This window comes from Oryx dammah, unplaced genomic scaffold (assembly GCF_014754425.2).
Source record: "Oryx dammah isolate SB20612 unplaced genomic scaffold, SCBI_Odam_1.1 HiC_scaffold_13, whole genome shotgun sequence".
Classification (NCBI taxonomy): domain Eukaryota; kingdom Metazoa; phylum Chordata; class Mammalia; order Artiodactyla; family Bovidae; genus Oryx; species Oryx dammah.
The window spans coordinates 12,674,886-12,689,674 of NW_024070197.1; the positions used below are offsets into that span (position 1 = coordinate 12,674,886).

The 14,789-nt window shown below is 53.8% G+C and overlaps 2 protein-coding genes across 3 annotated transcripts; one reads left to right on the forward strand and one right to left on the reverse strand.

The window, feature by feature from the left end:
* Positions 1-1,246: 1,246 nt before the first annotated feature.
* On the reverse strand, positions 1,247-11,435 carry GEMIN7 (gem nuclear organelle associated protein 7). 2 transcript variants are annotated; one of them, XM_040252624.1, is made up of 3 exons: positions 11,347-11,435; positions 5,596-5,683; positions 1,247-2,052 (listed from the first exon to the last, which is right to left on the reverse strand). In XM_040252624.1, the coding sequence occupies exon 3, from the start codon at positions 2,042-2,044 to the stop codon at positions 1,658-1,660; it is 387 nt and encodes a 128-aa protein (XP_040108558.1). In that variant the 5' UTR covers positions 2,045-2,052; positions 5,596-5,683; positions 11,347-11,435; the 3' UTR covers positions 1,247-1,657. The 2 variants fall into 2 exon arrangements, with proteins under 2 accessions (XP_040108558.1, XP_040108557.1); XM_040252623.1 differs by lacking the exon at positions 11,347-11,435 and adding an exon at positions 8,222-8,473.
* ZNF296 (zinc finger protein 296) lies at positions 10,487-14,591 on the forward strand. Its single transcript, XM_040252574.1, has 3 exons — positions 10,487-11,069; positions 11,307-11,456; positions 13,508-14,591. The coding sequence occupies exons 1-3, from the start codon at positions 10,772-10,774 to the stop codon at positions 14,491-14,493; spliced, it is 1,434 nt and encodes a 477-aa protein (XP_040108508.1). The 5' UTR covers positions 10,487-10,771; the 3' UTR covers positions 14,494-14,591.
* Positions 14,592-14,789: the final 198 nt, after the last annotated feature.

Below are 14,789 nucleotides of genomic sequence, written 5' to 3' on the forward strand. Positions count from 1 at the left end.
ACTGCAATTTCATCAATGACCCTTTTTGGATGTTGTGGTTATACAGACGGTAAGTCGTGTCGGGCTCTTTTGTATAAATTGTATTTTATATAAACTTAAAAACGGAAATGTGAGTCCATAAGGTGTGTTCTAGCCTTAATTTAGCTTTTTTTTTTTTTTTTAAGAAAAGAAAAAGCTGGACGAAGGAAGAAATTCCGAAAGCAAGGGACGAATCTTCCAACCGAAATACCCGGCGATGGAGCAGGTAGATCACGGAGCCAGTAGCGAACTACTAGCACGAACTCAAGCCACGCCCCCACAAGGGCTGACTCAGTCGTTTACTATTCGCCTCCGCACTTTCTCCGCTCTATCCCAACCCAACCACAACCCTGGGTGGGCGGAGCTAAAACCAAAAAAGGTGACTTGGGGCGGAGCAAGTGACGTCGTTGCTAAGGCAACTCGAAATCTGGGCCCAGGAGTCGCCAGAGGTAGCGTTGTGAATGAACAAATAGGAGCTGAGGCCCTGCACAAGCTTCATTCAACTTCAGTGGTTGCCGCACCTTGACCACTGAAGATGACCAAAGCAAATCACATCTATATTGAACGGAATCTTCACTTACATTCTTAAACTGATGGGACTACAGAGGGGGCAGAAATTACTTTACTGAGGGAATTCCCTGGATGTCCAATGGTTAGGACTCTGTGCTTCCCCTACAGGGGGGATGGGTTCAACCCCTGGTATGAGAAGTAAGATCCCAGTATCATGGCCAAATAAATAAAAGTAAATCTGCTGAAAGACTGCTAGTAAATGGGGCTAAGTAAAGTGTGTGAAATGGACAGCCAGGCTACAAAGCCGGGGTTAAATGGAGAAGGGGCAAAGTTTCACTCTAACCTTTAATCCCCTTTTTCCCAATGGTGCTGCTGTTTGACCCACCTAAAGGCTACCTACCCAGAGGCCAGGCAATGGGAGGGACCTCCTGTAAGTGACCATGTGACCCAATTCAAGTCATTCCCCTCACTGTATACAAGGCAGCCCACCAGAAAAGTCCAAGTCTCCCAAGTCTGGTGTCCAGGTCACACCAGCTGTTCCAGACTAGCCATGGTCTAATCCCCGTATCTTTATCCCAGCTCCTCCCACTCCTTTGACATGTCTTCCCCTTTCTGACCCAGCTCCACAGGGTTCAGCCTTTCGATAGCCACCCTTTCACTCCCTAAATCTGGCTCAATCCCTATAGGCTACATTAAAAAGAGAAAACAAGAAGCAAAGTTTCCTGAGATAATTGATTCCTTGGCAGGAGGAAGCACTGGGGAATATTTCCAGGGTGGCTGAACTTTGCACCCTCTTCAATAGACAATTTCCCATTGGGTAATCTGCTGTCCTTTATTCCCTCCCTCTGTCCCAAATCTTCAAGAACTGGCATGGGGTCCATATATCTGTTGAGTTGAGAGTTCTGTGAGGTAGAGCATTCCTTTCAACAGGATGTAGAACCCATGGGTTTGCAGAAGTTTACTGACTACACCCTGGATGTCCAGAGATGTCAGAGTTGCTTGGAGCTTGGTGCGAATTTCCAAGGGGGTTCTGAACTCTCTGGGGCCCAGAGGTCCAAGCTCAGGAACATATGGAGGCCTGGGAGACTGTAGCTATGCCCAAGGCAGAAAGATGAACACAATGAAGTCTTTATGGCTTGAAGGTGTATGAGATAATGTCACTACACCGGAGCAGTGCTTCAGCCTGCACGCCTATTGGAGTCTGCAGCTGCGACACGTAGAAATTGGCCACGTCCAGGTCGGTGGCTCCGAAGTGGGCAATCACCTGTACACCCTCATGCAAAGTGAAGCACACCTGGCGCCCCACCATGGCCAGCAGGCTGCGGAGGTAGCGCTCCCGAAGGGAGGCTCGAGCCTGCTGTTCCTGGAATTCTTGAGATTCTGGAGGCTCCAGGACTTCAGGGACTTTTGGTTTCAGGGCGGCTCTGCGTCCATCGGGAGCAAAGCCTCGGTTTGAGCCATCAGGACCCCGGGGGAGCCGGAGCACAGGCACAGGAGTGGCCAGCGGAGTCTGCATTATCCTGGCTGTTGGGTGAAGAAGCAGACCAGGGAGTCATTATGGGGAGTGTGGAGCTACAGGAAGAGGGGGCTGGGGGCAGAGGCCTATCTGCCCCATCTCCACTTAACCTGTCCCAAACCCCACTCCCTAGTCCCCCTTCTAAAATCTGCGCCATCCCTCAGCCAGTCACCCCCCTTCCCAGGACCTAGCACCCCCGTTTACAAGGTCCATGAAAGCAGGGCCTTTGCACTGCTTTTTAAATTTTATTTTTTAAGTTTTTGGCTGTGCCACCCAGAGGATCTTGGTTCTTGGACCAGGGATCGAACCCATGGCCCACTGTAGTAGAAATGTGGAGTCCTAATCACTGGACCACCAAGAAATTCCCTGTACTGCTTTTATCCCCAGTCCCTGGCAATAAATATTTGCTAAAAGACCAAGCCGTGACCTCTCTCACAAACAGCCCATCCAATCCATTATTTGTGGAGGAGGGCGTGACAACCCACTCCAGTATTCTTGCCTGGACAATCCCCATGGACAGAGGAGCCTGGGGGACTACAGTTCACAAGGTCACAAAGAGTCAGACACGACTGAGGGACTAAGCACAGCGTATCTTCCAAATAAGTTCCCATTCACACAGGAGTCAGCTCAAAAGGGGGATTTTTTTTTTAAGGGTGAAATTTTTTGAGTCATACTTATTGTAAATAAATAAATGAAATAAAGGGAGGGGAGGGGAAAGTCCTTACCATACGTTTGAGAAGGCCCAGGATATCTGCAAAGTGTTAAAAGTACCTCCTCAGAAGATATTCGTTGTAAAGACTTCAGAGTAACTTTGCAGTGGAGAAACATGGTAGACACCACTCTAATGTTGGCGTTAAAATCAACATGTACAGTAATGGGGCAAACAAACACCAAGGGCATCCTGATATGACACACTCAGGACAGGGCACCCCTTCTATGGTGGTCCTGCCAAAAATAGATGACCTCAATCTATTGAGGCAACTGACAGTTTACCAAAAAAAAAAACAAAAAAATTAGCCTGGTTCTTCAAAACTATCCAGATCATAAAAGACAAATGTTGGGGCGGGGCCGCAGGCAGTTCCCTAGTTAGGATTAACCAGTGGTTAGGATTTGGTGCTTTCCTAAGAGTGTGTGTGTTAGCTGCTCAGTTGTGTCCGACTCTTCACAACTCCATGAATTGTAGCCCGCCAGGCTCCTCTGTCCACAGGATTCTCCAGGCAAGAATACTGGAGTGGGTTGCCATTTCCTTCTCCAGGGGGATCTTCCCGACCCAGGAACTGAACCCACATCTCTTAGGTCTGTGTTGGCAGGCGGAGTCCGTACCATCTGAGCCACCAAGGAAGTGGCCTGGGTTATCCCGGCTTAAGGAACTCTAACCAGGTTATTCCTGGTTAGAGGCGGCAAACAGAAACAAGAAATGCTCAGGGAGAAAAACATATATTTTAAATTTAAAATATATATATATTCTTGAGAGTCCTTTGGACAGCAAGGAGATCCAACCAGTCTATCCTAAAGGAAATAAGCCCTGAATATTCATTGGAAGGACTGATGCTGAAGCTGAAACTCGAGTACTTTGGCCACCTGATGTAAAGAACTGACTCATTTGAAAAAACCCTGATGCTGGGAAAGACTGAAGGCAGGAGGAGAAAGGGACGACAGAGGATGAGATGGTTGGATGGTATCACCGACTCAATGGATGTGAGTTTGAGTCAACTCCGGGAGTTGGTGATGGACAGGAAGGCCTGGCATGCTGCAGTCCATGGGGTCACAAGGAGTCGGACACGACTGAGCAACTGAACTGAACTGACTGATTCACAACCTAATAGTTTTCACTCTGTCCAACAGCTCAGTCTAGCCACTGTCATTTCCTGCCTGGACTTCTGAAGTCAGCTTCTCACTGGACTCCGGATCCTACCTTCACCCGCTGCCAGTCTGTCCTCACACACAGCTAGAGGGACCCCACTAACACCTAGGTCAGATCACATCCCTCTTCAGCTCAGAGCCCTCCCCTGGCTGCCATCTTGCTCAGAGTCAAAGTCAAAGTCCTCACCACAGCCCTCAAGGCCCTGTGTGCTCCGGATCCCGCCCGTGCCCTGGCTTCACGCCCTCGCTTACTCTCTCCACCCAGCCGCACTGGTCTCCCTGCTGGTCTCAAGCACGCCTGGCGTGGTCTCTTCGTGGGCCCTGGTACTGGGCTTCCCTCTGCCTGTACTGCCTTCTCCCCATTCCCAGAGCAGCCTGTCTTCAAGATCTCCTCTTCAGCCCCCTTCATCTGAGTCGGCTTCTTCATTCTTCAGAGCATGCCCCTCTCTTACATGTGATGTTGTCTATTTACTGGTCTGCTTATGGTCTTTTTCCCTGTGAGATGGCTGCCTCCCCACAAGTAGCGACCTTGCTTTTTCCCCTCTGCGTAGCCCCAGTCCTGGAACATGGGGTGGCATACAGACCAGACTCCTTAAATACTGCGTCTGCTGGAATGAATGGAATGGAAATTGAGCTCTCAGGCCTGCTTAGGTGGGTGACCTCAAGCAACAGACGTTTCCTTTTCCACTGTGTGGAGAAACGGCACCAAGAGCCACCTCCACTTGGTATCAGGATTCAGCAGGCCCGTGCACCATCGGTTCATGACCCACACACTAGGTTCTCCCTAGTGTCATTCAAGCTACACTTGAGTAACAACTGTATGAGTACTGGTACTGCTGTGTGACCTGGGGGGAGTTGCTTAATCGGTCTGTGCCTCAGTTTCCCCATCTATAAAACAGACTGACAAGAGGACCAACCTGACAGGGTTGCCACAGGGACTAAATGACCTAACAAACGTTAAAGTTCAGCACTCGCCTGTAACGTATTACATGCTACTACACTGAGGTTGGGTTTCTTTTTTTTTTTCAAGTATAAATTGTTGTGCTAGCTTCAGGTATACAGCAAAGCAATTCAGTTATATGTTATATATATAAAATACATATAATTCAATTATATATATATATATTTTGCTCTTCAGTTGTTAAGTCATGTCCAACTCTTTGTAGCTGTACAGACTGTAGCCCACCAGGTTTCTCTGTCCATGGGATTTCCCAGGCAAGAATACTGCAGTGGGTTGCCATTTCCTCTACAGGTATCTTCCCTACCCAGGGATCAAACTCATGTCTCCTATATTGGCAGACAGATTCTTTACCACTCAGCCACCAGGGAAAACTATATATATATATACATACACACACACACTTCTTTAGATTCTTTTCTCTTATATGTTGTTACAGAATATTGAGTATAGTTCCCTCCTGTGCGATACAGTAGGTCCTTGTTGGTTATCTATTTTATGTATAGTACTGTGCATACGTTAATCTCACACTCCTAATTTACCCTGCACCCTGACCACTGCACTGATGCTGACTGCATGTAAGGAGATGCTGGCATTGTGGGCAGGAGAGAGGACCTGAGTTTCAGGCAGTGCACCCCTCCCCCTGCTTCAGTCCCCTCCTCTCTAAAGTGATTCACTGAAGTGACTGACATGAATCAGGTACCCAGTGTCCCATCCCAGGGACACTCACCATACAGAGATGACTGGGATTGTCTTTTTTCTTGTGAGGCTCTTCCTGTCTCAGCAGCTCAACTTTCAGCTCCTTGCAAGAAAGGATCCTGCAGAGAAATGAATCAACGTTTCTCAACTTCAGCTCTAGGTCTGATCTCACACCTCCTCTGCTCAGAGCCCTCCCATGGCTCCCACGCCATCTGGCCAAAAGCAAAGGTCCTCACTCCAAGGCCCTATCACCTCTCTGATCTCATTTCCTTCCCTTCTACCCTGTCGTCACTGTTGTCAGTCCCTGAAAATGCCAAGCACATTCCTGCCCCGGGGCCTTTGCACATGCTATTCTTACTGCTTGGAACCTTCTTCCATACATGAGACATATATATTTCCAGATACATGGCTTGCCTTCCTCCCTTACTTCACTCAGGTCAAACATTCCTCCTTACAGGGAGGAAAATAATAGCCCTTTCACCGTGCAGTATCATTTTTTTTTTCACAGCACTATCACCTCCTAACAATATGCATTTACTTGTCTGCCTACGTGCCATCTGTTCTGCCACAGAACGTAAGCCTTTGGGAGAAGGAACATGTCCGATTACATCACAAGGGCTGGCAACCAGGGGTCTCTCAATAAATACTTGTGGAAGGATTCACTTCTGTTATCCAAGCGCTTGCTCTGCGCCTGACCCACACTGGGTGGTGCTGGAGACCCAGATGGGAACCAAAGAGCCCGGCCCTACTGTCCAGTGGATGACACACACTAGGGCTCCAGACAGTGACACCAAGAGTAGGCAGGGCTGGAATGAAGGAGCCCGGGGGCCTCATGAGCCCAGAGGGGACACCTGGCCCTGCCTGGGTGGGTAAGAGGTGGTTTCCAGGAAGGGGCTCGGGAAAGAAGGCTCTGATAAGCTCACATTGGAGCAAAGACCAGAATGGAATGAGGAATTGAGCCATGGGGAGATATGGAGGGGAAAGCATTCCAGTTCAAGGGGACAGCAAACTCAAAGCCCATAGAAGGGTGACTGGGTGATAGTAAGGAGGCCAGTGTGCAGGAGGTGCGGGCAGGGGCCTTGAGGACTGGGGTATCTCTGAGTAGAGGAGGAGCAGGGTCTGACTCACAGGATCCCTCTGCCTGCTGCACAAAGAATGGACTGTGAGGGGCAAGGGGAGAAGCAGGGAGCCCAGTGAGGAAGCCACCTCACTGGGGAAGTTGGAAGATGACATTATCTGGGGCAGTGAAGCGGGGTGGGGAGAAATGATTGGATTAGGCTAGCTGTTGAGGATTGAGAGCCCTCACTATTTGCTAACGCACTGGGCAGAGCCAAGGAAGACTCCCAGGTTTTCACCTGATGGGCAAGACCACAGTGAACAACGAATTAATGGGACTACTACATGTTCATTATCTCACCACAGATGGCTGTGAATGAGATTAAGGGATATGTACATTTTCTAATGTATCTGACCACGGCATTCTCAGTTTAGTCCAGGGTCACCAGCCCCCAGGGCTTTCTCCCAGCACTTGTAGGTTAACACTTGAGTGTTTTAGGAGAAACACTCCCCTCTAGGGCCGATGGGAAATATGCAAATTGCCAAAGAGTTCTGTTAAATTCCTTAGTAAAACAAAATTAAACATGGGCCAGCATAGGCCATGTTTTTGCTACTATGGAGAAAAAAAGAAAAGATTTGGTCATACCTGCAACAATCCCCATTTTCCCAAAGAGGAAACTGAAGTTGGGTGATGCCAAAGCATTTACTGGGTGCAAGCTGGCGACTGACAGGAAAAGGGAGCAAACCCAGGTGGGTCAGGGCCATCACCCCTGCCCTATGCAAAAGGGCAGTTTTTTCAGTGAGCAAAGGAGAGCCATTGAGGTCTGGGAGTGACTTGATAAGAAACTGGTTTGAGAAAGGTCACATAGGGTGTGCCCAAGACAGCAAAAGCAGGTGTTCTTCCTGGTGACCAAGCCGAGAGTCCTTAATCCTATCAGTCTCCAAGCCAAGGATTTCCTGCCCAGGTTTCAGGGGGGGGAAAAAAATTGGATCCCATTCCCCACTAGAAAAAACTAAAGTGCCCATCACTTGGATCAATGGCAGGGGCAGGAGACTCACAAACTTCCATCCTTGGGGGCCTCAAAGTTCACTTTCTAGAAGATAGGAATGGTCGCCTCCGTGGACAAACGCTTAGCTAAACCGTCAATGGCCAGGGTTGGGGACCAACTGAGCTACCAGGCTAACAGCGAAGACTCTAGACCGAATTCACCGAGATAATGACCAGCCACCCCAAGGGCTGGCCCGGTCTGGATACAAATTAGTTAATGGGGCGTCCGGTGAGCATCTGGACACCGAGCGCTGAATGCCCCCGCCCCCCACCAGGGCCGGTCAGTTTCCTTTCATTTCCGCCCCGGCCACCCGTCGCTCTCCTTTTCTCATACGAAGTAGGTCCTCTCGGCCCGCAGGCGTCCACTCCCCACTCCGCCCTGGGCTGGACGTTCTTCCTACCTCCCGACACAGATTAAGCGGACGATTCTGCTCCAGGAAAGGCCGGAGTCTGAGGACTGCAGCCATTATTACTGTTATTATCATCGTCGTTATTATTTTCCTGAGGGGTTGCATTCCGACCTCCAACACCTCCCTCTTCCCCTGCAACTCACCCCGGGCGCGGGGATGTTTCCGCTGCTGCGTTGGGAGTGCAGTCCTTCCCCGATGCAGGTGTTCGGGGACTAGAACTTCCCAGTAGTCGGTGCTGCAAGCGCGGACCCGCCGCTTCCCGCCGCTCGGGGTCTTACACACGGGTGGGCGTCCCGTGCTGGGACCATGGAGCCGGATCTTGCTCACGACCCACCACTCTGAGATTCACGGCAGCTGGCGCCCCTACTTCCGCCGGCGCGCCAGCTGCAGAGGCCCGGGCAGGCCGCTAACCTCCGAGCCTGGGTTCCGCCCGCGCCGCCGCCGCCGCCGCCGCCCCACGTGGTTGTGGGCGCGCGGGCGCGGTCTCGGAAACCAGCGCAGACCCCGGGCGCCACCCAGCCAGCGGCTTGACCCTGCGCTTAGCTCTTGATCTACCAGTCTGCGAAGTGTGGAGGTCCAGGATGTCCATTTTACAGAAGAAATTGAGGCTCCTCTAGGCACATGGGACTTGGCACCCCCACCCCATACACGTGCACACGCCTACCCCTCACCTCCATTCTGAACCCCACCTTCCCTTTGAAACCTTGAGATCATGCTTTTAGCAGCCACGCACCAGGAAAAAGCCTTGCAGAGCAGCACCTGGGAGAGACCAAAGGCGGTCATTTTGCCCAGCAGGACTCCCCATAACCCTGTCTTACAATGGAAAACTGAGGCCTTGAAAGGCAGAATGTGTGTCCTGAGTTGGAAACGCACTGCTCTGGGCTCAGAATGCATTCTTCCTCACGGTTTCACTAAGGGAGGGGTCTTGTGGACCTCGGCTTACCACTGGATCCCCAAGACCCAGTGCCTGGTACAGAGATCCTATGCAGATATATTTTGGAAAAAAATGCATATAGAAGGAGCTCAATACACAATCTGTTAACTGAACTATGCATTAGGAGCTCTGTTCCTGAACAAGATGGATTTGGCTCCGTCCATCTCAGAACCTACATTCTAGCGAGATTGAGAGAGATCCGATAGGTTATTACATGAACAAATACACCAACAAGGTCCTTTAAGGCTTGACAAGGATGCAAAAGGAATAAAATAAGGAGAATAAGATAGGGGGTAGCAGGTTGGGGGAGCATCTTTACTTGGGCTGTCATGGGAGGTGGCATTGAAGAAGAAGCCACCTCAGGTCACAGATGGGAAACCTGAAGCCCAGGAGGGAACTGGGGACAGATGGAGGTCATGGAGTGTAAATTATAAGGCCTTCGGCAGGGTGGGGCTCTCTTAGATCCTGTGGTCAGGGAGGTCCTCTGGTCTTTGGAGGACGATTGAGCTGAGGCCTGAATAACAATATGAGGGAGCCCTCAGGCTTGCAGCGGGACTCCAGGAGATTAGCATGTGAAATTCCCTCAGTGTCGGGCTGAGGACACAGCCGGCAGGCCAGAGCCAACTGACCCTGGCCCTGACCTCTGGGGGGTGGGGGGGCTTGTGTTAGGGAGAGGGGAGATAGGAGAGTAAACAAACAGTTCTAGACGGTGATGTGGTCGCTGCCAGGAAGAAAAGAAAACTTACAAGGTTGGAGGGTGGGGCAGGGTGTTGATGCCACTTCAAATAGCGATCAGAGAGCAGCTTTGACAAGGGAAGTTGGAGGAGGCCCCAGCGGAAGGAGGCTATTGGTTGGCTATTTGGTTTTAATGGCGAGTCCAGGTCTAGGAGCAGAGTCAGTGTATGTGATCATGACCCTCCAGGGCTCCAAATCCTCCCAAGGCTTCCATCTCAAAAAACCGGAAGACTTTAAGGTGGCAAAAGATGTCCCTGGAGCTGACCTTGTTTTCTCACAGAACTCCGTCAATACAGAACTTAATTTACAGAACTCCTCGAACACACAGGCCTGGCATGGGGAGAAAACTGAGGTCCCAACCCCACCCCAGTAATCCTGTCCCTTTATAACCCTTCCTAGCTCCGCGCCCCGCCCCCGCCCATGGCACTTGTCGTGGACAGCACTTCATATTTTAGTTTATCTTGTGGAGACTCTGTCTTTCAGAACGAATAACCTGCAAGAGGCCAGGGTTATTGTCTGTTTTTCTACCCTGCTGCATCTTAGTGCTTAGTCCAGAACCTGGCACATAGTAGGCACTTAACCCTTGTTTGCGTAAGGAATTTTTATTGTAATGCATTCAGTGGAATAGGTCAGATTACTATCAGGCGCCTAGCTAGAAACTTGGCCCCTACCATTTTCTCGCTTGGGGGTGTGAGTGGGCACCTTGTGCCTCAGTTTCCACCAGCCTGGAAACGGGGTCAGGAATAGCTGTTTCTGTGCGTGGTCGTGTGAACTCGTTATCTTTAAGACATTCAATCGTTCAGCCAAACGCAGGGGTCACGGTCCTGAATGAGTTTGGCTGAGGGTGGGGCAGTCCTCTCCCGTCAGGCCCCGCCTCGGTGGGCGGAGCCACGGGCCGGGCCAGCACGTGTAAGAGCTGCGGGTCGCCGCAGTCACTCACCTGGGCGCCTCGGTCTGAGCGCGCACGCCTCGCGTGTCCTCCGCCCGCCATCCGCCAGTCCGTCAGTCCGCCTGCCCGCGACCCATGTCCCGCCGCAAGGCCGGCTGCATGCCTCGCCGAATAGAACCCTCGCCCGCCGCCAACTCAGACGACGAGATGGAGATGCGAGACCTCGTCATCGACGTGAAGCCCGAGCCGGACCCGCGGCCCCTGCAGGCCCCGGGGTTAGGGCCCTTCACTCCGAAGGAAGTGCCCGCGCCAGAGCGGTTCGAGAGCAAACTCCGCCACTGCGCCGGCCCCGTGCCCGCCGGCGGCCTCATCCACACCCTCGGCCTGAGCAACCAGTGTTCTCGGTGGACGCCGCTGTCCCTGAGCCCTCACGGTGAGCGCCCCCTACCCCAGCCCCGGGCCAAGCTCCCTCCCTTCTCTCTCGGGTGGGACTTCCTCGGGGCACCGACCCCCGTCCCCCTCCCCCCCAGCTCGCGGCCCCTGCCTTAATTTCCTGGCCAGGTCCTGGCCTCCAACCTGCCTTTTGACCTTCGGGTTTCCCCTCTCCCTCTGAACCCCCAGGCCCCATCCTGGCCCCACCCCACGCTCACCACCCGCTTCCTCCCTGCAGACCGCCAGCCGTGGACCGACAAACATCCAGATCTGTTGACCTGCGGCCGCTGCCTGCAGACCTTCCCGTTGGAGGCCATCACTGCTTTCATGGACCACAAGAAGCTGGGCTGTCAGCTCTTCAGAGGCCCCAGCCCCTGCCAGGGCTCAGGTGAGTAGAGCCGGGATGCAGTCACCGGTCTCAAGTTCAAGGGCCCGGCTTCCTGTGGGAGAGGGGCTGAGCTGGACAGGCGGGGCAGTGAGCACTACTTCCCCTTTCTGGCTCCCCACCGGGTGCAGCTTAGGCGTGGCCAGGGCCTGCCCTGTCCTAGGGCTGAGACTAGTGGTGGTGAGGGGGGTAGGTGGGGGCGGGGCTGGGCAGGGGAGGAGGGCCACCCACAGGGTGTGGCCAGCCCCAGAAGACTGGTCTGGGGATTTGCCATACACACACCCCCAATCTGGTTTCACTTCTCCTTCCCCTTGGCCAGAAATAACTGGCCAGGTGGCTGGACCAGTGTGGCAGTAGGGGGGACCTCTGGGGAGGGCAGCAGCCTGGGGGAGGGGAGCCGAGGCCAGCTGGACTGGGGGTGTTGTCACCCCCATCCATTTAATGATCACTTGTCATCGAGGTACTGGGCATTTGCTTGGAGTTGGGGAAGGGGCTTCTGGCCTTCCTCCCTGATGGAATCTCCCAGCCTTGCATGCCCCTGTTTTCAGCCAGGTCCTGGGTGTCTGGATACCTGGGCTTCCGGCCGTGGGTAGGAATTAAAACCCCTAACTTGGTACTAGATGTCTGGCGAGCTGAGCTTTTGGTCAGCATCGATTGTGAAGCTCATACACAGCTCTGGATTTCTAGCCCCTGTGCCATGTGCCCCTGGGACTTGTGAGAAATGGAATTATATTCAGGGCTGGGCCAGGGAGAGGGTCCTGCAGTGAGAGGGGGAGGGGGGATTTTGATTGCAGCAGGGAGGCTGGCCCGGTGGGCAAGGGTGGGGCTGTGATGGGATCATGGAACAAAACACTCCAAGGCGCTTGGGCTTGGGAGAATTATAGACACCGATGGGCTTCCCAGGTGGCTCAGTGATAAAGAATCTGCCTGCCAAGGAGGAGATGTGGTTAGATTGATCCCTAGGTCCAGAAGATCCCCTGGAGAGGGGAATGGCTACTCACTCCAGTGTTCTTGTCTGGGAAATCCCAGGGACAGAGGAGCCTAGTGGGTTATAGTCCATGTGGTCTCGAAGACTTAGTGACTGAACAACAGTTAATGCTTATAGAGGGCTTGATGGACCAGAACTCTCAGCTATTCTCCATCTGAGGTCACAGCAAGTCTAAAAGGGAGAGGACCCCTAGGATCCCCATATTCTAGCAAATGAGGAAACTGAGGCTCAGAGATGTGTATTTCTTGCCCAAGGTCACACAGCTAGGGGGCAGGGGAACCAACTGGAAGTCAGGACAGGCTGACCCTGTCCAACCCCAACCTGTGCTCTTGACCTGTGCATCGGGAAAGCCACCCCCATCCAAAACATAAAGGCAAAAGGATCTGGAAGTACATTACTAATAGTACCTGAGGGTCAAAAGAAAACGTTGGTGACTGCTAAGCCTTCTCCCCATTTAAACCTTTGCACCCTTGTCTCTCAGGCAGGAAAAGGGGATCATGGATGGAACCCAAGTATGGGGCCTGGCAGAGACATCCAGTTATCAAGAGCTGTTTTTACGAGTAAACCAATCATTTTTCCTAAAAAAATTTTTCTCTTTCCCACTCCCCGAGATTTCTGGATTGAAACCCCTTCCTAACTGTGACCTTGGAGAAAGGTCTCTTTGCCTCAGTTTTCCCATCCGGAAAATGAAAGTCTTCTCTCCTAAGGAAAATTTTAAGAGGGACCTGCGGGTGGCAGGTGCCCAGCAGGCCTAATTAGGTCAGCCCTTTGTGACCCCAATATAAGCTAGCACTCCTCTATCCATCCCTCTCCTCTTTTAACCTTTTCACAAACACAGAGGGAGTCCCCAAGGACTCATGTACTGCGTGGATTTTCCTTGCTCCCTATCTGTCTGCCCTGCTCTCTGCACACCTTCCCCCCGGGAGGGCAGGGGGCCTGGCCTCTTCTGCTGCCTCTCAGCTACTGGACCAGAGCCTCTCCCACCTCGTGTCCAGCTGGCAGCTGTGAACTGCAGCTGCTCTGACTTGCCAGTCACACTGCTTCCTGGCCCTTCTCCCCTCTGCAGAACGTGAGGACCTGAAGGCCTTGAACTGCCTCCGCTGTGGCCGACAGTTCACGGGAGCCTGGAAACTGCTGCGCCATGCCCAGTGGGACCATGGACTGTCCATCTACCAGACGGAACCTGAGTCCCCGGAGGCCCCGCTGCTGGGCCTGGCTGAGGTGGCCGTGGCTGTGTCGGCCGTGTCGTCGGTGGTGGGGCCGGAAGCCGAGGTCAAGGGCTCCCGGGTGGGGCCCACCCGGCGGAGCCCCACCTGCCCCGTGTGTAAGAAGACCCTCAGCTCCTTTAGCAACCTCAAGGTGCACATGCGCTCTCACACGGGCGAGCGGCCCTATGCCTGCGACCAGTGTCCCTACGCCTGCGCCCAGAGCAGCAAGCTCAACCGCCACAAGAAGACCCACCGGCAGCTGCAGCCCCAGAGCCCCTGCCTGGCCGACACCGGCCAGGAGCAGGCCTCCACCGCCCCTCCCGAGCCCGCCGCCCATGCTGCAGCCCCTGCCAGCGTCCTCCAGTGCAGAGGAGGAGAGGGGGCCGGGGCGGCCGCCACGGCAGGGGTCCAGGAACCGGGGGCTCCTGGCGGCGGGGCTCAGGCAGGCCCTGGTGGGGACAGCTGGGCCCCTGACACTAAGGAGCAGAGAACAGACCCGGAGAAGAACCAGAAAACGTCACCCAAGAAGCCGCTGAAGCCAGCGGGCAAGAACCGGGGGCCGGGGCCTGGGGGCAGCTGCGAGTTCTGCGGGAAGCACTTCACCAACAGCAGCAACCTGACGGTGCACCGGCGCTCGCACACGGGCGAGCGGCCCTACGCCTGCGAGCTCTGCTCCTACGCCTGCGCCCAGAGCAGCAAGCTCAACCGCCACCGCCGCATGCACGGCCTGGGGCCTGGCGGGCCCCGCTTCGCGTGCCCCCACTGCTGCGTGCCCTTCGGCCTGCGGGCCACCCTGGACAAGCACCTGCGGCAGAAGCACCCCGAGATGGCTGGGGACGCCTGAGCAGAGGGATGCCCCTGCCGTCCAGGGCACCACGGTTACCCACCTTTGTGACCTCCTATCCTTCCCCCCAACCCATGAGTAAAGCCTGCCCACAGCTACACGTGTTTGGACTCTGGTTTTCTTGGGGTGTCTGAGCTGGGGCGGGAGGCTTCCCTCCTTGGGGTGGACAGCTGGACAGACCGGTTTGGAACGATGAGGTGAGGGGAGAGGCTGGCCCCCAGCGCCCGGGGCACCACAGGACTGGCACAGAAAGCTGTGCTCCCGGTTCCTGGTGTGGGCGAGGCCAGGGCAGGGGC

Bases quoted from the DNA above. Each gene is read 5' to 3' on its own strand.
- ZNF296 (XM_040252574.1), top strand. From the start codon at position 10,772: ATGTCCCGCCGCAAGGCCGGCTGCATGCCTCGCCGAATAGAACCCTCG. The intron at 11,070-11,306 runs GTGAGCGCCCCC...TCCTCCCTGCAG, and splicing joins GCTGTCCCTGAGCCCTCACG to ACCGCCAGCCGTGGACCGAC. The intron at 11,457-13,507 runs GTGAGTAGAGCC...TCCCCTCTGCAG, and splicing joins CAGCCCCTGCCAGGGCTCAG to AACGTGAGGACCTGAAGGCC.
- GEMIN7 (XM_040252624.1), bottom strand. From the start codon at position 2,044: ATGCAGACTCCGCTGGCCACTCCTGTGCCTGTGCTCCGGCTCCCCCGG.